At 44.2% G+C, this 24,538-nt stretch overlaps 1 protein-coding gene across 2 annotated transcripts in view; it reads left to right on the forward strand.

The window, feature by feature from the left end:
• The window catches only part of tll1 (tolloid-like 1), a 30,602-nt gene that overhangs the window by 2,700 nt on the left and 3,364 nt on the right, over positions 1-24,538 (forward strand). For both annotated transcript variants that reach the window (XM_040186161.2, XM_078109226.1), the window contains exons 3-19: positions 9,251-9,373; positions 9,530-9,610; positions 10,000-10,173; positions 10,270-10,387; positions 11,547-11,725; positions 12,180-12,285; positions 12,702-12,826; positions 14,017-14,132; positions 14,358-14,460; positions 15,451-15,567; positions 15,725-15,870; positions 16,290-16,485; positions 16,615-16,740; positions 17,508-17,668; positions 17,757-17,937; positions 20,289-20,414; positions 22,727-22,854. In XM_040186161.2, coding sequence (XP_040042095.1) covers positions 9,251-9,373; positions 9,530-9,610; positions 10,000-10,173; positions 10,270-10,387; positions 11,547-11,725; positions 12,180-12,285; positions 12,702-12,826; positions 14,017-14,132; positions 14,358-14,460; positions 15,451-15,567; positions 15,725-15,870; positions 16,290-16,485; positions 16,615-16,740; positions 17,508-17,668; positions 17,757-17,937; positions 20,289-20,414; positions 22,727-22,854 — 2,306 coding nt within the window. The remainder of the gene's footprint in view (positions 1-9,250; positions 9,374-9,529; positions 9,611-9,999; positions 10,174-10,269; positions 10,388-11,546; positions 11,726-12,179; positions 12,286-12,701; positions 12,827-14,016; positions 14,133-14,357; positions 14,461-15,450; positions 15,568-15,724; positions 15,871-16,289; positions 16,486-16,614; positions 16,741-17,507; positions 17,669-17,756; positions 17,938-20,288; positions 20,415-22,726; positions 22,855-24,538) is intronic.

Consider the following 24,538-nt stretch of genomic DNA (forward strand, 5'->3'; position numbering starts at 1 on the left):
CACACACACACACATGGTCCTAGAGCTATCTGTTCTCATAAGGCAGTACATGTGTGTATGCAATCTTGCATTCTTTTAAACATTTTATCACCATATTTTTGTCACTGATATGAAGCAACGTGCATAAAAAATCCTTGTTATTTCATGGGAACCTAATAGTGCAATGGTGTGTCATGCACGGTATCTTTGTGCGGTCCACCTAAATTAACTCAAACTGGAGATTCACTTAAGCTTTCATGCAGTTTGACTTATGAACCAAGCTCATTTCTTTCCTTCTCACTGCGACCACATATTGCGTTTATGTGTTGGTGCATCTTCATGATTTAAAATAGCGTATTCAACGGATTTGCTTCATAAATGATGATTGCGCTGCTTCTTCCCATTATCATGAGTAAGTTTGTTGCATTTATATTAACATATTTGCCTTCATATCAACATTTCTTTCCCCATATATTAATTTATGCTACAAAACACGCAAGCAGTCGTATTACTTCCCAGGAGATTTATTATCAAACTCAACAAGCAAGTATCAAGGCTCAATTGTCAGTCCTAAATCTGCCTTAGTCGTGCACTGATGTTTTTCTGTGTCAGTCTTCTTCTAGTCTGTTTACGACCACCAAGCAAAGCTCCATGACTAGTAAGGATTATTTTTGCATGTTAACACGTCAGCGCTCACATCATCCGGGCCGGTGGAAGAATCTGAAGAGATGTTGCTGCGTTCTTTCTTTTTCTTTATCCAGACGTTTGCTTCGGTTACACCTGTCTCACTCTGTGTGTATGCGCAGGCGGGCTTACGCACACAAATATGTTTGAATGTGTTTCTTGGCTCTTTTGAGGGCCCCATGTTGTCTGTGATGACACGTTGGGCCGATAAGGACTCCACCCAGAACACGGAGTGTCCACACGCTGACCAGCACACATTCCTCACATACCAAATACACAAACCTGACAACCCTGGACACCGGCCAGTTTGTGTGTGTGTGTGTGTGTGTGTGTGTGTGTGTACTTCGGGCATGTTACACTGTTGTGTGATGTTATGTTGATATTGCAATCACATGACTTTGTGTTTTTCAGGCTATGTTTTTATTTGCTTGAAATATCAATGAACATAAAGAATGCATTCATACTTATACACAGCAATCGGACACACGAGCATCCCGTTTTTCCTATGGACCTCGACTGATACCTGTTTCTTCTTATATCTTTGTGTGCATTTTAGTGGTGTAACGATTCATTTTAACAACGATTCGATTCGAATCGCGATTCATGGTTGCCGATTCGATTCATGGACGATCTGGGTTAATTTAGAACGATTCGATTTGATTCGATTCAGTGACTTGAAATCGATTCAGTAACTCTACTGGACAGTGGAGGCAAAGTTTCTGAGATCCCTGTTGTTTCTTGTAAGGAAATCAGGTTTAAATTAATTATGGATATTACAAACAAGAAAACCACAATTAATGGCAAATGTATTAACCTTTTATTTGAATCAAGTGCCATTTTCAATCTAAACATTACACAATAATTACACAATGTTTGGATCAATCCACAGAACCCTGGATTTTCAACCACATTGTAGGGTCGCACGTCTTTACAGATAAACTTGGCAATTGTTACTGTGATGTTGAGTTTGGTGCTGGCGAGGCCTGAGGTGTCTGCAGAGCTGGAGTTACCTGCTGCTGCTGCAGCGGTGACGCTGCTAGAGGCGCCTGACTGTCGGCGTTGTTTAATCCCACGGCGCCTTAGTAGATGGCCGGAAAGATTCGTCATGTTTCCGTGGTGTTATTTGTCTTCTACATATTCTACGAACAGCGACCGACTTATTTAGAACCCCTCCGTGTTTGCAAAAGCCAAAATGTTTCCACACGCTGGATCGATAAGTTGGTTTGTAAATGTCTTGCTCGCAGTCGTCTCCTCCACGCTGTGTTTTGTTGTTGTTCCGAGTTTCGCGCGGCTGCCGCTACGTACTGATGACGTCACAGACAGGCAGACTGAATCGAGTAACGTTTAACGTGTCTAAAGTGCTAAAAAACAAACAAACAAACATCCATACCGTTTTTGTACTTAAATCCAATGTGCAGTTTCCAAGTATCGATACAAATCGATTATGTACCATTTCAATCGATTTGTAATCGATATATGTCGTCCGGAATGCCGATTTGCGGAGCACAGATCGATTCAGTTGGATCGCAGGAATATAAATCGATTAATCGATTCAGAGGATGAATCGTTACACCCCTAGTGCATTCGTAAGGCGTTTTCTTAGCTGTCATTAAATATTTGACAGCAGAGAGCAACCGGAGAACCCTGCCAGAGAACGTCACGATTACAAAACCCAGCCTGGCTTTATTGTTTTGGACTGAAGTTCTTTTCCCCCTTTCTGCCAATTAAAAACAACTAGATAAAAACTCCATCTTTTTGCATCCTTACATGAACTTTTAATCAGAGACTCAAATATTTGTTTTGTGAATTTACGATTAACATTCACTTAATGTTTACGCCCTTACACTTTCCCGCTTATCAGCTTAACGTTAATTATAGATAATCAACAGTGCTGAAATAGTAAGTAGGTTACTGGAACAATAGATGCTGTAACACTTCTCATTCTTGCTGTCTTATGAAGAAGCATTCATCTTCACTCAAGCTATTTAGGAATATTGAGAAAAAAACAGTCACTGACTCTGGTCTGACTCATGAGGATATGCTTATTTCTATGTTTTATATCATTGTTGAATAAATATTTTAAAAGTTTATACTGTTTTAGGATTTTTTACATCATTCTCTCCAGTAACTTTTTCGATTAATATATTTATATGATTCACACGCATGCACAACAACATGCTAAAATTCCTATATAGACTAACAATACATGCTACTGTTACAGTACAAATGTGTGTGATGAGTGTTAATCGGTTATTTCCTTTGGATTATTTACATATTAAAATTACAATGTTGCGGTTGCTTCTTTAGCAGCGTGAGTCTGCAAACGTGCCTCCATGCACGCGCATTCTCGAGTGTCTTTTCTGAAGGCATCCATCAAAAAAACTCAGCAGTATCGATACCCGTGGAGGTGACCCGTGTAGGCGTGCGTGTGCGAGGAGTGAGCGGCCGTGTCCTTCTGTGTGTTGCAGGCCTGACCCTGTGGCATCGGTCTGAGTGGTTGGTATTCCGCCTCCTGTTTTTGCTGGGAAAACACAAGGGGAGAATGTGGCTGTCTGCTTATCTCCTCCGAGTCCCGCGCTGGTAGACGGGAGAACACACACTTCCAGGCCTTTGTGAAGTGATTTCCCCACGCGCACACACATACACGCGCACACGCAAAGCTCCCTTCATTCACCCGCGCTTATCTCTTCCTGGTTGTCTGCATCCTGCTACTCAGCTGGAGATGACACACACACACACGCGCGCGTGCACACGCGTGCACACCAGCACTCGGACGTGCACAAGCCCCTACGCGCGCTCTCAAGAGTCATTCATGCTTCCTTCCAAATCCCTGTTCTCATAAAATACTCCCACAAACGGAGTGAAAGACAAACAGACCACAATGTCGGAGTGAAGCTGTGGGGTCATTTCTTCAGGAGCGACCCGAGAGACCAACTGCCTGTTCTTCAACTGCAATGGTGCTTGTGTTGCAGGAGTGTGCAGCCGTACAGCACAACACGTGGAGTAGAATAGTGGTTTTTATTGTGCGCCATCTGATTCTGTCAGACTGCAGCAAAATCACACCCGTTTCCATGTGGAGCATGAAGCAGGACCTTCTCTGCGCGAGGGAAGGTCTGCACCACTGCTCTCTGCAGTACACGAGACTCCGTTGGTCAGATAGAGGCCGGCTGCTGCGCGCGTCTTGGTGGAGGAATACAGGCCCATGAAAAAGTCCAGTGCATGTAGATGTTTCTGTGGCTGAAAGAAGGGACGGACATTTGGGGCTTTTTCTCCAGACCTTTTCGCTAATACTTCTTAAGACTTCACTTAAGTCTTAAGCTTACATGAACTCATCTTCACCGTTTGTTCAAGCCACCCAGAGAGGATCTGTGTCCGTCATCTCATTCTAACAACAGTTGTAGAGTCCTACAAATAAAATCGCACTGCATTTAGCCAGAGGCGGTCCCTAACTTAATATTACGGATGATGTCACCTGGGAATTACCCTTGCCATTATTATGGGGTTTCTTTTATGTTGCATGCATGTCATCTTAAACCAGCAACAGTGGAGCCAGTTAGGCTCCACCCTTGGCTGCTCCCTTGATACTGTTGCGGTGTATTATATTTTTTTTGTTAATGTGTATTATTTGTATTGAATTTTACTGTTAAAATTGCATATGACACCAAGATGATGTAAAAGTAGTAATAGCCAAATACAACAATAAAAATTTGGCTACATTAATCAGCTAAATGGGAGCTTTCTTGCCAACGTGTACTGAATGTGTCCTTCACAGTTTTTCGGTCAGAGAATGAAGCCCACCATGTCGTGACAGTGAGCTGCGGCTACTGTTCACCCCTTCCCTCATTTTTCAGTAGGAAGGAAGCTAAAGCAATGTGTGCGTTTGACACTGACACTGCATTGTGTGTGTGTGTGTGTGTGTGTGTGTGTGTGTGTGTGTGTGTGTGTGTGTGTGTTTGTGTGTGTGGGAATGAGGGGACCGGCGGCCTCGCTCGTATTATATTAAACAGGATTTTCCCGAGCAGAGTGCTCATGCCACCGAGCTTCAGAAGTCTTCTTCAGGACCCCGAGCTCAGCATTAAACTGAGAGCCGGCCGTTTTTTGTTTTCTGGCCGTCATTGTTAAGCTGCAGAAGCCATGAGTCAGCACCGCCGCGGCGCTGCCCACCTGCCACACGTTGCTCAATTATTAAATGCTTTTATGTCACCTGGCTTTTCCTGATGGTATTTATAGCAGCAAAGGAATTCGCATACACCTGTTTCTGGTTGCACATTAACCAAGCCGTGGCATCAGCTGGGGGGGAAATGGTGGCCACATGTTGTTACACGGTTGGTCCCAAAATTGCAAGTCATTACAGCTCCCCGATACGCTTCATAATCGCTTAATAATCTGCTACACTGACCAGTTTTTGGTTCTATTTTGTGTGATAACCCTGTGTAGGTTCATCCAAACAATGGAACCTGACTACTTTAACAAATAATTCTTCTAATTAGCCAGCTGTGTTTTATTGTATTCAGTCATTTACTCTGTTTAAACAGCTCATTAAATAATGTATTAAAATATTCAATTCTATATATATATATTGATCATGCTTCATGTAGGAGCCTGTTGTCTGCCAGCTCTCTGGTTGTAGACCGACCCGGGACGCCCTGATGGTTTAACCGAGCCACGAACTCGTCCCGTCACAGAGTCTCGCCGAACCCATGATCACAGTAATGTGATTAACGCCATGTTCTGTCCGCGTGTGTGTGTCATATGATATCATGTTATCTGGTCTCATACCGGACCTTTATTTGCCAGTTTTCCCCTTCGGTTTATAAGTACCCTTTAAGTGTGTACTCATTTGAAGTCGCAGACACAGATGTTTTACTTAACATTTTAAATATCTACAGTTCTTTGAAACTAACAATTTTGAGATTATTTAGATTTTTACCTCATTTATTTTAATTCTACTGTGACTTCGCAATAATATTTTGGTAAAATCTCAACCGCAGCACTTTTAGTCGTTTTTTTTCATACAAATGCGCACACACACACACAAACACACGTACACGCGTGCACTGTGCTGGTAGTAAACAAAGTAATAGGGTTGTATGATTGGCTCTTACTCACCACTTGGGATCGTGTGTAAGCCAGCGAAAACATACTAGTGTGTGTCTGTGTCAGTGTTTGTTTCTCCGGGTTAAACTATGACTTTACAAAAGAGGAATGGTGGTCAAACTCAATTCTTTGCTGGCCTGAATTTCTGGCAAATTGAAAAATTTGTAATGAAAAACGACATTTACCCCTTCAGTCCTAAATGGTCACACACACAGAGACACACACTGCCTAGTTTTATTCATGATCATTTGCTTTAATGTCCCAGAGGGCAGGACCGTCTGGTTGTTCCTCTTTTTCTGTCTCTGTCTAACACACATTCTTACAGGAGGATGTTTCATTTTTTTTCAAGCCCGTTTAGACTTTCACACAAGAGACCGAAGTTTCTCCCAAACCCCAACCAAGTCTTAAACGCAGTTTTAGTAGTTTCCATGTGTGGGTTTTATAGGAAGGGAAAAATTGAGAAAAAGTCTTGGTTTGTGCTATCCATTTCTCTGTTTTGCCAAAGCATGACAACCCTACGGAGTTTAAGACTCATTTAACGTCATGCACATAATGAAGATAAGCTAATTTGCTAATTTGTCAATCAATGCATTTTAAAAGGAAATAAAATTGCAAAATATCAGTTTTAAAAACCTCTTGTTTTGTCCACTCAACAGTCCAAAACGTTTTAAACGATGAATCCGTTTTCAACCCTTTTGTAACCTTGTCACACTTTCAACACACTGACCTGATGTGGTTCAAGCAGCTCGCACAACAATTGTGTTTGGAGAGAATCTTCCAGAGGTGATCTCTTTTTAATATTGCAGCACATTCACAGTCAGTCATATACAGTATAATGATATCACGCATGCACATGTTCCAGCACACGCACACTTCTTAGGGCCCCGACAGTGTGACCTTATAATCGCTTAATGAGGAGCTTAGCAGTGTGTGTGTGTGTGTGTGTTAGACACACAGCAGCATGGGTGCATCATTCTCTATACTGTATTATACTGTAGTTTCTGTAGAAGTAAGCTATTGATCCCTTAACAACACTCATTAAAGCAGCGACTTGTAAATGGAATCAACAGATTCTTCAGCATTATAATCAAACCATCAATCATTAGAATATTGAAGGCGCTATAACAACAGATTAAATACATTTCCCGTAGAAATGTCTGCTTAAATAAATAAAAAGCATAACCCACCTTTGAGTAATTTACTTTTTTAGTGAAAAAAGTGAAAACAGGAGGGATTTCAGATCTGCGGCCAGTTGAGATCATAGCTGCTGTATTTCGTACAAGCCACAAATGTGTCACAGTCGCAGCTTCACCGAGGCACTAAGTATTTGACTAAGTGTCACACAGAGCCACTATTCTGCGTCTGACAAATCCTAGCAGGCGGCGGAGTAAACACGCACAAAGCCGACAGCCGAGAAGTTGATCAATGCACCAAAGAAACGATCCGCTCGCTCTCCGGGGCCGACGCCACGGTGTGAGCTGCCGGATGCGCGTGAGGGAAGTCGGCCTCTCAGTTTGTGTTTGGTGCATTATTCTCGCTCGTGTGTGTGTGTGTGTTTGCTGCAGTGCCCCTGCTGAAGGGCGAACAGCAAGGCCCTGGTCAGCATGATGTAAGTCTCCTGGGACGTCCTGTTTTTTTTTTTTGGATCAATACCTTTCCCTCTGCATCTCCCCGCCTCGCCGTTCTCACCCCTCGACCGCCCACTGGCTTGACTTTGGGCTATTTATGGTATCTCTATGGATTAACAAGACCCCGACAATCAATGGGCCCAAACTATCACTGTACTCTCCCTCCTCCCGTCTCGCTTCGCCTGCTTGTGGCGGCTCCTTTTCTCCGAGGAAAAACTTTTTAGTCCTTGTGGTTTCTCTTGTTTTCCTGAAATATCTGAAGCTATGTAGTGTCACAAACACGCCGTCCCACAAATAGAGAGGGATGCCTGGGGAATATCCTTTCAGATGCATCGGCCATCTGATTCTATCTCAAAGGAAAACGCACACGGATGATGATCTTTTGCTGGGGAAGTGTGAGTTTCTTTAGGTGGAGGGTGGATCCCTTTTGCACCCTTGTGGTGGTTTTCCTGGCTGGGCGGGAGTGTTGCCCAGAATGCATTTTGTTCAGCGCCTGTTCAGACCACATCTTAGTACCAGGAATGGTGTAATTGGGTTATTTTTGTGGCTTTATATGGAGTCACACCACCAACACGCTCTACGGAATCAAATAAACCTTTAATTTTATGGATGTTGAGTTTGAGTGCTTTACTTTTTTACGTTTCTTAACAAGTTCAACATTTTCTGTAAATATAAGAAAAGAAAAAATGCACAAGCAGAAGACATCTACATTTTACAAAGTTCATTACATCTGCACATTTCATTCTTTAAGAGATTCTTTACAGCTGAACCCACCTTACAAAGCGCTATAGACACAGTATGATTAATCAATAATAACAACCCATCGTTATTAGTAACATTTGAATCAGCTGATTTATAGGATGACAAAACAACCAGTAACTAAAGTAAATAAAGTGCATTTTACCATTTGCCGGTTCCACTTTCTCAGATGCAAAGATTTTATGTTTGTATTTTATTTTATTACAGCAAACTGAATATTTATAGCAAGAGTTAGAGTTATACTGGAGTTGTCGACATGAGAGATTTATGAGAAATAATAATACATTCACAGCAGCTCTATTCCTGTAAATGTCATCCTTAAGTTAAATAGCTATATCAACAGCACACACTCCCAGGTTGTTTCTGATACGATTTGTCAACAATCTGTGGTCTTTGTGGTTTGCTCCTGTCTTCAACAATAGCCCGGAGTCGAGCACAATGGCACCCTGACCCCCCGTTTCCTTTAGTGGCAATCCTGATTAGCTAAGTGACAAGTTTCTCCCACGCCATTGTTAATGTATTAGTGTCTTAGAGTCCCTGTGGAGGCCACTTTCACTCAGCTGATTCTTGTTGGAGGCTGTTTAGTAGATATCGAAGGAGAGGAAGAGAAGACAGAATTCTATGCATCCATCTATCCATCCAACCGTACGTCCACTCATCCATCCAACCATCTAAATTATTCTTTTGGAAATCGTCTCCCAAAGTTTGCAGTGGAGTGTTGGTGGCAAAACGAGGGAATATTTAAGAAAATCTGTGTTTCCAAAGGCTGAGCCTATTGGGGCCGGTCGGGACTTTTTCATTTTGAGCCTTGCAAACACACAGATCAGTGTGTAAATAAAATGCCAAACAGATCTCTGATTGTAGTATCGGGTGTGTAATTGGAGTGAATGAAACTGCGCTCACTGGTATGACAGTGTTGTCACTCACAGAATCAATAACCAGAGGATTCAATTTATTTATCGATTTGCTGACCAAAGAGTAGCTCCACGGTTACGAGCCTCTTCCTCTTTGTTTTTTCCCCCCATATTATACATGCAGTATATTATGCCTGTGATTCTGCTGCTGGTCGTGATTGTCACACGTGTTCTTCTCTGACCTTCCAGCTGCATTCTGGGGCGACATCGCTTTAGACGAAGAGGACCTGCGCATGTTCCAGATTGACCGGACCATAGACCTCACACAGCACACGCACACAAACACACACTCCCGGCAGGGACACACGTCTGGTGAGTGGACTCGACCCGTCGCCCTCACTCGGCAGTCATCATTTAATGATGTCCCCCGTGTTTTCGTCTGAAACTCCTTCTCTCATTGGTCGTAAAGCAGATAAAAGCACCTATCGTGCGTTGTCAGTGTTTTCATTCTTGGCTCTTGCGTGTCAGGTGGGCTGGAGGAACACGCCGTTTCTAAGAAAAGCGGATCCTTATATCTGCTGCTTGATAGAATACGCAGGTTCGGCTTCGGTAAGGAACCTAAATTTCACTTCTCCCTCTTATGACGTTTTAGTCAAGAAAGTACAAATCATATGTCTTTTACTTTACTGCAGACATACAATAATGGCATCCTAGATCTTCTGGGAAGCCACAGGTTTTCAATTATTTCCATACAGCATGAAAACCGCAATTGACGACAATGCCAAGCAAGTTTAAGTATGTTAATCTTAAGAACAGTAATCTGGGATGTGGGACAAATCAATATTCAGGAAGGCATCAATACAGTAAAAAAGTGAATATCAAGCTAAAAATGTATGAATTTGAAATAATTTATATGAATAAACCAGTCATGTAGTTTGAACACACATAGCAAGGACCTCTGCCAAAGGGAGAGTTAACTCCTATTTCCTGCCGCTTAGACTTTCTCCCCAAGAACTCCAGCGAGGGAGCTGCCAATCCCAAGAGCCAAACTGAGAAAGGTGGGAAGACCGGGAACGTTGTGAAAAGCCGCATCCGTCGAGCGGCCACATCCCGCGCGGAGAGGATTTGGCCCGGGGGAGTCATTCCCTACGTCATCGGGGGAAACTTCACCGGTAAGCAACTGTACCGTACGGGTTGGCAGTAAATTTACACACGAAACGTTGGGATCTTGCATAAAAACAGTAGGATGTGAAACGCGTGTGTTCCAGGTAGCCAGAGGGCCATGTTCAAGCAGGCCATGCGTCACTGGGAGAAACAGACGTGCGTAACTTTCATTGAAAAGACGGATGAGGAGAGCTACATCGTGTTCACCTACAGGCCCTGCGGGTGGGTAGGCTGAACCCGCGTGTGTGCGGTTGTGCGTGAGTGTGTGTACCTAGAGTGCAGCGGTGACCTTGTCACAGCGAGAGACGATACGGTCACTCAACAATGGCTCCACTTTCCTTCCTGTCCTGCTGCTGTTTCCCCAATCCCACCAATCACGCCGCTCGCTCCACGCTTTTTGTATGTTTGTGCAGTCTTTTTTGTTCGTACGCTGCAGAAGTGCATTGTTCTGTCGAGTGGCAGCGCGGTGGGGTCATAGTGTGTTTGTACAGAGGGGCTTGTGAATTGGAAGGTTTTAGAAGAGGCTGAAATCGGAACATTTGGGTTTGTTTCTCCGAGCTGAAGAAACATAGTAAAATAAACAGAGTATGACCTTTAAAGTGTTAATATGGTACATCTATTAATTGATTAGTTGACCAAGAGTGATTGAACCGACAGCAGTTGAATTATTGTGATTCATCCAGCAAAAGGCTTTCCGGCATATTAGATATAAAATGAAAGATCTGCATGTTAACAGATGATGGTAGTCGGCTCCTGCTTTGTGATTGGTTGGCTGCATCAGAGATTAGACACTTTAATCTGATGTAAAAATACCCCGCCGCTTGGATACGTGACAGAAACTGACAAAGACAGAGTGTAATGCATAAACAAAAGGCTTTTATTTTATAAGAGAACCACAGTGTATTTGGTGCACCTGTTTTGGGTGAAGTGCTGATACTGGAGCTGCAAATGCTATAAGAAAGGACGATATCTATTCCACCGACTGCTTATCCCTACCCTGCAATTAGATCTATAGACAACTTTAATCAGATTTGTTTGCCTGGCACAGATGTCTCGGCTAACCAGAAAAATGTGTGTTTGCCTTTTGTTTGTGTGTGTGTGTGTGTGTGTGTGTGTGAGCAGCGATTTGTGAATTACAGCTTATTCACATGGGGTTATGAAAGTGAAGCTTTATCGCAGCACTGCATGTAAATAAATAAATAAATTTCCCTCGGGTGGACGAAGTGCAGGGCAGGAAATCCTGAAAAGACTGTGTGTGCGTGTACCTTTGTGTGCGTGCGTCCAAACGGGACTGCTGATGCTTTTTTTGAACTTTCTCAAAATTCTTGTGAATGTCACCTGCCTGCCTCCCCGCCATTGACTTCTCACTGATCCGTATTAGGTGTTGCTCCTACGTCGGTCGTCGCGGCAACGGGCCCCAGGCCATCTCCATTGGCAAGAACTGCGACAAGTTTGGCATAGTGGTGCACGAGCTGGGCCACGTCATCGGCTTCTGGCACGAGCACACGCGGCCCGACCGGGACGACCACGTGACCATCATCCGCGACAACATCCAACCAGGTGAGACTAAGGACCCACGATGCACCTGGGTTGAGGGTCCCTCAGGGTTGTTCCTTGCCGGGGACCAGGGGAAGACAACGTGTGCATGTGTGTGTGTTTAAGTTTCCAACCCTGCGTGGGTGTGAATGAGATTTTTAATGACTGTGAAGTGACCTCAACCCCCCCTGACACCTTTTCCTCCCACACACTCCTGTGCACCACGACACAATCTGACAGGTGTTGAATCGCATTACGCAGCTATGAATCAGACCCGACACAAGTTCTTGTTTCACATACCGCAGCTCTGCACTACGCAGCCAAACCCACTCAGACGTCAGCACTGAAATCATTAAACCGTGTGAGTCCGGAGCTGTGTGCGTTCTTGTATTGTTTGCACTCTGTATTGTTGACCGAACCAAAACCTTCAACCGCCGCTCTCCTTGCATTTGTGTGTTTTGTACGTGTTGCTTCGCAGGCCAGGAGTACAACTTCCTCAAGATGGAGCCAGGCGAGGTCAACTCCCTCGGGGAGCCATATGATTTTGATAGCATCATGCACTACGCCAGGAACACCTTCTCACGGTAACCAGACGCACCATCTCCTGACTTGTGCTTTTCAGAGGTTTTTCCCTTAAGTTAAAAGGAGTTTTTTCTATGTAGATGTTGTTTAGTGTTGTGTAGTGGAAGTGATGGCTCAACACAACATGAGAGAAAGGAATACAGAAAATAGGCCACTCTTCCTTTTCCTGGTCACTAGATATTAGTGACCAGGGAAATTTTGGTATCACAGCAGCATGTGCAGGGAATTACTTATTATAGGTGTATTACAACCCACAAACATGTTCAACATTAACTGTATTTATCATCATCTTTGATCAACATGATGAAGATATGCTGTCTGGACCATAAGTTACGTAGTATATTGTTTACATCTTTGATTTGATTTCCTAGAAATCAGAACATGATGTGGGATAACTCTCCCTTCTCCTTCCTTGTAGAGGGATGTTCCTCGACACCATCCTGCCGTCCAGAGATGAAAACGGGGTCCGGCCAGCTATTGGCCAGCGAACCAGGCTCAGTAAAGGAGACATTGCACAGGCAAGGAAGCTGTATAGATGTCCAGGTACTGACAGATCTACTATAAGACCACGGTCTGTGTGTGTGGGTCTGTGTGTGTGTATGTGTGTGTAGAGGGGGACGTTAGTCATTCTAACCAGGAAACAAAACATGACCTCTGTTTATCCGCTCGCATCTTTGGTGTGAAGATGGACCCGGCCCTCGATTCTCCGAGGCACAGAGGCGAAGTTGAGTCATTTGTTCAATCAATGTCAGACTCTCTGATTTGGGGTCCCAAACACACTCTTCCTATCAGTCGCAAACAACTGTGTTGTTTGGGACGTCCTCCTCGGTCCCTGTTGTGGCTCCGAGCTGTGCGGTAATTTCGCAACGATTGACGATTGCAAATTCTGCCGTCCCTTTTTGGCCCCCACACACACACACACACACACACACACACACACACACACACACACACACACACACACACACACACATCAGATCCCCAAGACAGGTTCATGCTCCAGGTCACGCACAATGTCTGAGACAAACAGATTAAATGATATTTGTTCTCTTAATTGAATTTACCAATGTCTCTGTTTTTGTGTCTGTATTATTACTAATTTGGTCCTTGGAAAATCCAATTCATCTGACAACATGCAGGATGACGTTTATTTTTATTGTCGATGTTAACTCCCCACATATTACGGGACATTGTCGTTCAACTAAATTAATTTTGATACTGGGGCGAGAACAACGCTGTGTCCCAGCTGGAAATAGGAACAACTTCAACCGTGTAAGGTCATAAGTGATACCATATTCACTGACGGATGAACAGAGCCCCAGGGCATTGTGGGGGAAAACAGCATGCATGATGGGATAGGAGGGGCGCATTTGGCTAACCTCCTTTTGCGAGAATGAAGGATGAAGCGAGCATTATTGTCCCGACTATTTTCCCCGAATCCAAATTCAGCTGTAATAGTTTTTGTAGTTTAGTAATAGTTTTTGTTGTTTTCATTTTGGTGAATTAAAAGATCTGCGATCTCCGGTCTGACAGTAAGTGACTGTGGTTAATTATGCTACACGATAAAGAGGCTTAACCACTGTGGTCGGACCCCCACGTGGATAAATAGTGGGTAAGTGCTCTCAATCAGAGAGTTAAAAAGAATCTGTTGTATTCATGTGTGTGTGTGTGTGTGTGTGTGTGTGTGTGTGTGTGTGTGTGTGTGTGTGTGTGTGTGTGTGTGTGTGTTGCAGCGTGCGGAGAGACTCTCCAAGAGTCAACGGGCAACTTTTCGTCTCCTGGTTACCCGAACGGATACCCTTCGTACACACACTGTGTCTGGAGAATATCTGTTACCCCCGGAGAAAAGGTGCACGCACACACACACACACACACAAACCCACACATACACAGACACACACAGTAGCACCCTGCAGTGAATTTGGATGCACTAACAATACATTAGGAATCCCGTCCATCGATGAAATCCTCACCACAAAGGAGCATTTCATCTCTTCCAACTCTCCTCTTCTGGCCTCAGAGGTGCAAACATCTGTACCAAATATGTTATAAATACTTGATTTTGCTCCTTCAGATTGTCCTTAACTTCACCACCATGGATTTGTATAAAAGCAGTCTGTGTTGGTACGACTACATCGAGGTCCGGGATGGATACTGGAGGAAAGCCCCCCTGCTCGGTAAGGGACAGTCAGCCGGAGGAGCGTTGGTCCCGTTGTAATAAAGTGGCTTTTCTTATTCGCTTGCTCTTTCATTAGCTTTTCAATTCTGCTGAAATAACAAACCGAAATCCCCTCACATGATTGATGTTGTGACTGTAGCACTAAATCAAAAATGTTTTATGCGTTGCCATCATTTTTTTTTTATTATTTTGAAAACTGTACAAAAGATTTTCCATGCTTTGACATGAACCCTTTTTTCCCAGTTTTATTTATAAGCATTATAAAATGCATATACACAGAAAAAGGGCATGTAAAAATCTTCAGTATATATTTCAGTCTTCTCTTCCAGTAGAATACATCCATCTTTACATGCACGTCTACACTCGTTTATAGACAAACACACAGCATTAACCTCCAGCTTCTCCACATGTACACAGCCTGCATTCATACACGTGTGTCCTTCTCCTTTTAATCTGTGAGCAATTGCTTTGGTTAACTTTCAGACGTACGCCCGGACCGCAGTGTATTATTCCCGTCAAGTATACAGAGAAAAGAAACAGGAAACGTTAGTAAAGTCATACAAAGTCTGCTTTGCATTTGCATCTTCATTTATTTTTTGGGATCCTTACAGACTATGTAGACATTTCCATTATAATTATTCCATACCAACCCCCCCCATTTGAGCCAATAATAGATCTACCCACTTTCTAGTCATTTATAAGGGCCTGCAGCAGCTTTGTATCCTTCTTCTGTTTCAAAAGAACTAAACATGGGCCACATAAAGAGGCACCAAGTTTAGGAATATTTGAGTCTTGAATACAGTTTGAGGCTTCCAAAATATATGAGAATGATTCACCTTCATTGAGTAAAACGGTCTCCAGCACGCCAAAGACATATTCCTGGAGTTTCCCATCATATTTCAAAAGGCTACGTTTCATCAACAATCACTGGACAGCACAAGTTCTGATTCTCACATGGGTTGTTTTTGCGTGCGTCTGTTTTTAACAGGGAGGTTTTGTGGAGACAAAGTTCCTGAAGTCTTGATCTCCACGGACAGCAGGATGTGGATTGAGTTTCGCAGCAGCAGCAACTGGGTGGGAAAAGGCTTCGCCGCCATTTATGAAGGTAACTCATTTCCACCGTAGAATTAAAAGTGCTTGGATGATAAAATCGCAAACCGACGTGCGTTAAATGTCTGACTTTAGTGAAAGGTGTCCTTGTTCATTCCTACACGTGCTCGGGTGCGGTTGCTCGGTGCGCTTAATCGCTCTCTCCTGTGCAGCGATCTGTGGAGGGGAAATAAGCAAAGACTCAGGACAGATTCAGTCCCCCAACTACCCCGATGACTACAGGCCGTCCAAAGAGTGTGTGTGGAGGATCACTGTGTCCGAGGGATACAACGTCGGGCTCAGCTTCCAGGCCTTCGAGGTGAGTCACCCTGCGTGTGCGTGCGTGCGTGTGTGTGTGTGTGTGTGTGTGCGCTGGCTCTGGAATGTCTGGGTCAGATTTCACGCTCGTATAGCTGCTGGTAAGGTAATAATGTCAGCGGTGTATGTTGGTGTGTCGGTGCAAAGAGCCACAGAGCCGTTGAGGATTAGTGAAGCGCTGTAAAAATGTCCCGGCGCTGAAGGACTCAATCCGCTCCGAACCTCACTTTGCTCTTGTAAGGTCACACAGGAGCAAAGGTCAACCTCATTTCAAACCGCTCCACACATTAAGGATGGTTTAATATTCTTACAAACTCTGTCTTTCCTTTATAGTTTTTTTTTTTTAGATATTTGATCTAAAATTCACAGCAGTTTGTGCACGTGTGAAACCTGCACGGCGTTTCTGGGTTTTTGTTGCAGATTGAGAGGCACGACAGCTGCGCTTACGACTACCTGGAGGTTCGAGACGGCCCCCTGGAGACGAGCCCTCTGATTGGTCGATTCTGCGGCTACGACAAACCTGAAGACGTGCGCTCAACCTCGCACACGCTGTGGATGAAGTTCGTCTCAGACGGCACGGTCAACAAGGCCGGCTTCGCCGCCAACTTCTTCAAAGGTGCGTGTGTGCGTGAGGTGATTGCGTTTTTTGTGACGTGGCGTTTCAAGCCAGAGCATTTTCTTGTGTGTGTGTGTGTGTGTGTGTGTGTGTGAAAATATATGCGCCGTTGACGTGTGTGTTTTTCAGAGGAGGACGAGTGTGCCAAGCCAGACAATGGAGGATGTGAACAGAGGTGTGTAAACACTCTCGGCAGCTTCAAGTGCGCCTGTGACCCGGGCTACGAGCTCGCTCCCGACAAGAAGAGCTGTGAAGGTAACTGTGACTGTGTGTGTGTGTGTGTGTGTGTGTGTGTGAGATGCCAAATTAATGTTTGCGTGTGCATTCCTTTGTATGCCCCCGAGTGCTGTTCTTTAGGATACGAGGGTTGCTCCTCAAAATAAAAACATCCGAACTGCCTCCATCAACAGGAAAAAACATGTATCTGAACACAAAGCCGCATTCCTCGCTGCTCTGACGGTGCTTTAATCACACAAAATAGATTAACTACCATTGACCCACATGCTGAAACAAACACACTTCCCAGCAGGAAAAGAAAGCCACACTGGAAAAATATCCAAATAGTTTTTTCTATTAGTAATTTCTTTAGAGAGCCGTCGTGTGGAAAAAAGAATCTGTGATATATGTATTCTCAGTGACGTTTAGGCTCATTTCATCAAATATAAGAGCAGGCAAAGCAAGAACTGAGTTGTGTTGTGAGCAAAACGCTGCAGGGAAACTGTGCAGGTATTGTAGCACTTTTCATCCGGCTTCATAAGTTGAAGCAGAGACTGCATTCTTAACTGCATCATATAAACAAAACAAAACCCTTCTGGGACTAAATAGAAAGCAGCATACAAGCCACTCAAACTCAAAATCATTGGCATGATCAGGGGATTTCTACTGCCACCAGAAGGTAAAAGAGAAGTCCTTCTTTTGCCATGCACCTCCGTCCTCGTGGCCGGTGAAACATGCAACACGGGTATAATTCCCCTCGACGTGCGCGTTTGTGTCTAAATCATGGTCTGTGCGTGTGCCTGCAGCGGCATGCGGCGGCCTCCTGTCCAAGCTGAACGGGACCATCAGCACTCCCGGCTGGCCCAAAGAGTACCCGCCCAACAAGAACTGTGTGTGGCAGGTGGTCGCTCCCACTCAGTACCGCATCTCCATGCAGTTTGAGGCCTTCGAGCTGGAGGGAAACGAGGTGAGCGCGCGTTGCCTGATAGTGACGCGGCGGCGCTAAGCGCGGTGGTCGGAGGTGCGTGTCACAAGAGCCTTGTGTGTGTGTTTAGGTGTGTAAATACGACTTCGTGGAGGTGCGCAGCGGCCTCTCATCCGACTCTAAGCTGCATGGTAAATACTGCGGCACTGAGGTCCCCGAGGTCATCACCTCTCAGTACAACAACATGAGGATTGAGTTTAAATCCGACAACACCGTCTCCAAAAAAGGCTTTAAGGCTCACTTCTTCTCAGGTAAGGCACATGTGTTACACCTGTGAGCGTGTGCATATGTGTGTGTGTGTGTGTGTGTGTGTAGGTCGCAGCAGTGCCTCCATCTCCCTCATTTGAAGCTTGAAAAATTCCCCCAAAACGTTTTTCAAACGTTTTTATTTCATTTCAACAAAAGGTGGCGACCCCGTCAAAGGTCAGAGGTAACGCGACCTCGCGATTGGAGTCTTTGATTGGCTCTGGTCTCCGGCGCGTCGAGGGAATGGACGGATCCCGTCTTTCTATTCTCCTCCAGAGGGAAACGTGTGCTCTGTCCCAATTTAATATTAGAATAAAACAATACAATCTTAACATTTATCCAGTTAAAATGAAGGGTCCTCTGCGGCCATTCAAGTAAAAACAATCTGTTTGTTATTGCAGCTCATAAATAGTTATGTCTTGTTTTATTTGACTTTGCAAGTGTAAGGTATATAGGTGTGTGTATATACATATATATATATATACATATATATAGTGATTAGATATATATTTTGATCAAACTGCAGCTGTATGCCTCAAATTAAATCATTTTTACTTGTCTGATGTGTTCCAGAAATGTCTGGAAACTGTCCACTACTTATTTATATTACAAATTGAATTTAGTTTTAATTAGTTTGGAGCCGTGAAAAGGTTTTTCTTTTCTATTGCGTCATAGGAAACCTTCATCATCAGCGCCACACTCAAACGAATAAATATGTATGTCTTGATTATGTTACTTTCCAAGTGTGAGGACACCACATGCCGGGCAGAGTTTGGACATAATATGGAATTGGGACACCGCTGTGATTCCTCAGTAAAAACCAAAACAAATATCCCATACCCGCTGTTACTGGGATGCCTTTGTTGGATTTTAATTCCATTTTAGGAAAATTCCCCTGAATAAAAATCTCTTTTCTTATTCTCACATTTATGATAACTTAAACCCGAAATGGCTGAACCGATCCCAAAAAGCGACTTTAGTCCGACATTTCAGCGTCAAACTGTCATCTGGATGACAAAATCAAACTACGTGCAGAACACCTGGAAGTCAAAGTATAAAGTTGCTTCACATGGAAACTACTTACTGAGATGAACTGTATATTGTGTGAGTGTGTGTGTGTGTGTGTGTGTGAGTGTCTTCCCTATTGTCAGAAGCTCTTGGTTGGCAGAGGTCCAGCGGCTTTGGGGAGGTCCCTCCGGCCTCCCACACACTACTAATCCACGTGAGCGCGCACGTGTGCACGTGGGGGAAATTGTGTGCTTAACCTGAAGAATACCACAATGCACACTGTGCAACATCGACCGCAAAGCTTCTTAGCCCCCGCGGTCGGGTGAGACTGAGCCCACAATAGCGCCGTAATACCACATCAGACACAGACAGAACACACCGGGAGACGAGGATTTAGAGCTTTCATTAAAAGCAGATCTAGTTTGATTCGCCCAGGTCTCGACTCGAGGTGAGGCTCGCCGCTTGTGTCTAATCTCACATCTCTTTATAGGAATCTGGCTTCTCGCTCCACAGTCACAAATCACGCTCTCCGCTCCTTCTCCCACGCTCCTTCTTCCCGTGCGGCCACCTGCGGATCCACGTCTTCCGTCTCATCACTGCAGCTGTCAGCCGCACACACACACACACACACACACACACACACACACACACACACACACACACACACACAGGATGCCTCCTCTCCTTCCAGTCAGCGTACCCTTCATGCTGAAAACCAAACATCGTTTAAGTTTACTGACAACTTTTTAGCCAATGAGTTTGGCAAAAGTAACTCAGTGTTACATGAGGGAGCGTAATTGTGTGCAGGACAGAGCTCAGGTGCACAGTCTGTTAATGGGTTACGTTAAACAGTGGTCGGGTCGGTTATGAACTCTTCTTCTTTTAAACATAATCCCCTTGTGTGAAATGGAAACAATACTCAACAAACTCACTCTTTTCTTGCTCCGGCACTTGGTTCAAGTGTCAAAGTCAAATTTTCCATTGACCATTTCTCTTGGCTTTGACTCTCTACAGGTGGATTTTGAACAGCATATTGCAGTTTTACAGTATATTTGGGAAATCGTGTTTGCCTACTGTGATTGCTGGATGTTCATGCATTATTTGTCACTTTATCTTAAAAGTGGACCTTTTCAAACCCTTTGTTTAAGTTCTAGTTTCTCTTTACGTAACTGTTTCTCCACCCCTGCTGCTTTTCTTTCCTCTCTAAAAAACCCTCCTCCCCCTTCCTTAAGCTCTCATCGTTCCAACCCCCCACCCCCCCGCGCGCTCGACCCCTCGCTTCCGTCCACCCCGTCTTTTTTTTCGCTGTTCCCACAAGAATGACGTGTTGCGTTTGTGTCTCTCACAGACAAAGACGAATGCAGCAAGGACAACGGCGGCTGCCAGCACGAGTGCATCAACACAGTGGGCTCGTACGTTTGTCAGTGTCGCCATGGCTTTGTGCTGCATGAGAACAAACATGACTGTAAGGAAGGTGGGTTTCACGTCCATTCACATCGGCACACACACACACACACACACACACACACACGGGCCACGAGGGCCAACGGCGTGCACATGCATCGTTGTGCACAGCGGTCGCCTTCGATCACACAGCCCTTCCCTTAAGCAAAGCCACGTTAGAGAATAAAGAGCCCGGGTTTTCTTTGCTGTAGACGTCGGCGTGTGTCACAAGTGAAGAGAGGGGACGTGAGACTTTGACTTGACCAACAAAAGTAATGATGCAAGGGAGGCTTAACATACTTGCCTACAAAGACATTCCATTCTTATTCTATGTTTATTTGTGTGCATTAAAAGCACATGCTATCAGCTAGTAGCAGGTTTTAAGAAAGGATTCTGTCAAATGTTCATGCTCAGCATTGGGATAAAAAAATATTGGATTGATTCGTTTGTCTATGAAGACTTGTGACTTGCTCTAATACACTTGAGCTTGGTTCGGACATAAGACATGGGATTTTCTTTGAACTTGACCTGTCAAATGTTTAAAGCAACAGGAAGCTATGGCTTCTGATATATGACCCATAACTGCACATCGATTGCTGTAAACCAAAAATGCACAAGAGGTCGAAAATGTGACGTCCCGGGTTTCAGGGTTGTGCCGAATAGAAGACTTGAGTGGTACATTGACAAGCGGGTTGCTACTCATGTACAACTCTGCCCACTGAGAACGGACTTGGACTGAAGGACATGACTGAAAGACTCGCGCGGTCTTGAATGACTGGAGAATAACTTAGAAACGCCTCTGCTTCCAACTCACCAAAGCTGTTTGTGTGTGTGAGAAACACAGAAAGGGAAGAAGTTTCAACAGCGAACATTATTTATTAGAAGCTAAATCAGCAAATTCCCCTTCAATCACACACACAAACGCACACACAAAAGACATCACTGTTGAATTGACACATTATACTCGACTCTTTGAAGTTGAACTTTTGAACGTGTGCACACACACACGCACCACATCAACACACACACACACACACACACCTCACTAAAGGCTCCCTGTGCTGCTCATAAAAACACTCATGTTTCAAACATCTGGGAGCTTGAAAGCTGTGTTTGTAACGCCGACTTGCTGTGCGTGGACGTGAGTGTGTTTGCGTGTGCATTAGAGCGTGTGTGTGAAAAACAAAATAAACGTATTATTTATCTGAATACTACATTGCCGCAGTGTTGTGAACAATAATGATAAGTGATAATGTCAGGCAACACAGGTATTCATGACAAATTTACAATTTGTAAATCGTAAGTAGCTGAATTGTTTGAGGATCTTCTGTAACAATAGTGCGTGAGTGTGTGAGTATGACGTCCGTATTCAATACTTTGCCCATTGGGAGACTTCATCCATCTCATTCTCTAAATGGGTTCAGTTTTTATCTGACTAAATAAAAAATGTCCCTCCGGAAAGCACACAAAGTCATTCTTTTAACTCACAGTAGACACAGAAAGCAGCCAGTTATTCTACGCTGCAATATTTGCTCGCGGCTAACAGGGTTCATGTAAAGTGTAAAGAGCCATAGTTGGTCAGTTTTTTTGGCAAATGATGCTGCTATTTTTTGGACAGTACAGAGTTTAAGATGAAGTAACACAGCAATAAAAGACTGTGGGCTCTGGCATATTTACAGCAATATTTATTAATGTGAACTCCCCCTGATAATAAATACAGAAATAAAAATGACAATTTGTACTCAAATTGTTCCCTCGTACAATCAATTAAAGCATCTGCATTAATTCCGTGTCTCCATCGCCACATCTCTTCCTTTTCTTTATTCCCTTATTTCAGAACGGGTTAATGTAATAACAATTTATTAAGTATTGTGTGTGTGAGGAACACAATTTAAAGCTCAGTAATTAGATGTTCGGCATCCAATCGCTTACATCCAATCAACAACTTTGCTTTGGTTATGAAAAGTCTAAAAAAATATAATTTTCTCTGCATTGGAAAATTATCTAATACAAATTCAAGGTTCCAATGCCAGCATAATAACCGTAGTTTTCCCTCAGTAGGTAACGTGGGACTTGTCCTACATACTGATAGAGATACTCCATCCAGACAAAGTGCTCACTGTAGCAGTGTGTTTATTGAAAGCATGCGTGCGTGCGTCCATGTGAAACCCACACTCAACTCGTCATCAGGATGTGTTCCTTTGAAATCCTCTCTCTCTCTTTTGCTTCTCTTGTTTCTCTCCTTCCTGTTCCCTTTCCATTTCCTCTGACCTTTTCCTGTGCAGCTATGATTTTAACTTCCTCTTTGTGCGCATGTGTGTGTGTGTGTGTGTGTGTCTTCAGCTGAGTGTGAGCATAAGATCCACAGCCCCAGTGGGACCCTGAGCAGCCCTAACTGGCCAGACAAGTATCCCAGCCGCAAGGAGTGCACCTGGGACATCACCGCCACGCCGGGACACCGAGTCAAGATAGTAAGTGTTTTGGAATAAGGAGCGTGCGGCCTCTTTGAGCCCTTTACTTTAGCATTATTGTCCGTCTTTCCTCCCTCAGAACATCGCTTTATTCTGTCTGTGGGGTCCCATCTAATGTGAAGGCCCCAGGCCGTCCTCCCCCCTGTCTCTCTCTCTCTATGGTCTCCCATCCCACGTTCCACTTATGAAACCCAAATGTGAACGGCGGAGAAAGTGCACGTTTGTATATTCGGGCTAACTGCAAGCGTGTGCTCATGCGTTAGAAAGAGGCCTTGGGCAGTGGCCATCTGTGTCCTTGTGGCTTTCTGCGTGTGTGTGTGTGTGTGTGTGTGTTTGTGCATGCCTGCACGTAAACACACATGCATTTGTGCATTTAAGCATCGACGTGTCACCACAAATAGTCATCTTCACATTTTCCGAGTTACTGCGGCTAAATATTTGGGAATAAACCAACGTTTTTATTACCGTGTGCATGTTGGATTGAAGATGGTTGATGCTGAACGTTGAAAGGGTGACGTGCAAGTGGTTATTTTATCCGGAGAGAGACAGAGAGAGAGAATATGATGAATGATAAATATGATGACAGAAGACAGTGTTAGCTTTTTGATTCAAGTCTCACAGAAAATGCTTTATAGTCGTTTTCATTACCTTGACGTAATCGTATCTAAAACATCGGGACTTTAAATAGGGAAAGCAAATGAATCCATGGCAACATTCTAACCCTACTTCAGCAAGTACATCGCTTCCACGGTTTATGTGCGTAATGGGATACTTGCCAACATTAATTTCTGAGGCTTTATGGAAACAGGAAATCACATTTTGTTCGATCAAGAGTCCAAAACACAAACAATATTTAGTTGATTATCACATAACACAAAGGAACATATGCAAATCATACTACTAAAATGCTTGTTATCGTGATACTAAAAATTGCAAATTGGTCCCCACAAAGAAACAAATGGAGGAGCTCACGTGCCCACATTCACACAGATAATCCTCTTAAAATCCACTCGTGTTCCTCAGTGTTGCACACAAAGAATGTGCAATCTTTACAATGTGCACACGCATTCCTGATCTCGCTTCTGCACTGCAAAATTGTCATTAACTGCAATTTAGTTTTCATAATCACTTTTTTCGTAACTGAAGACCCTGCTGTGATGACCCATTTACTGTAACAGTCCTGTATGCAGGTACGTTATCTCTGTTTCCATCAGAACGACATCTCAGGGAGGTATATTTAATAACAGAAATATGAGCACTGACGTGAAGGTCATTCTCTTCTTGCCTCTTTAGTCACAATTATGGACACACAAACACACGCAAAAATTGACAATTCAAAACAGATCCACCAACCGGTGCCCCCCCCGGCGCTACAGCCAGAAACATCTGGAAGCCATCGCGACCCCCAGAATGAAACATTCTCCGTAACGTAACGCCGCCCTCGCGTCGGCCCACCTTTGCCCGTCTGTCTCTCTTCCCGACCCGGCGGGTCGAGCGCCAATGCGCTGTGGTGGTTGTGATGGAGAGCGCGGCTCAGGAGACAATCAGAGACGCGCGTGCCTCCGCGTGGGAGTGAGGCCTTCAAGGTGCCATGACTCAGCTCACGGCGACTTGGATTAGACGGCGCAAAGAGGCAGGCAGCCTGCTCTGAAGATGTGTCAAAGGATTTGAAATGCAAATATGC

The sequence above is a fragment of the Gasterosteus aculeatus genome, chromosome 9 (genome assembly GCF_964276395.1).
Source record: "Gasterosteus aculeatus chromosome 9, fGasAcu3.hap1.1, whole genome shotgun sequence".
NCBI classification, from domain to species: Eukaryota; Metazoa; Chordata; class Actinopteri; order Perciformes; family Gasterosteidae; genus Gasterosteus; species Gasterosteus aculeatus.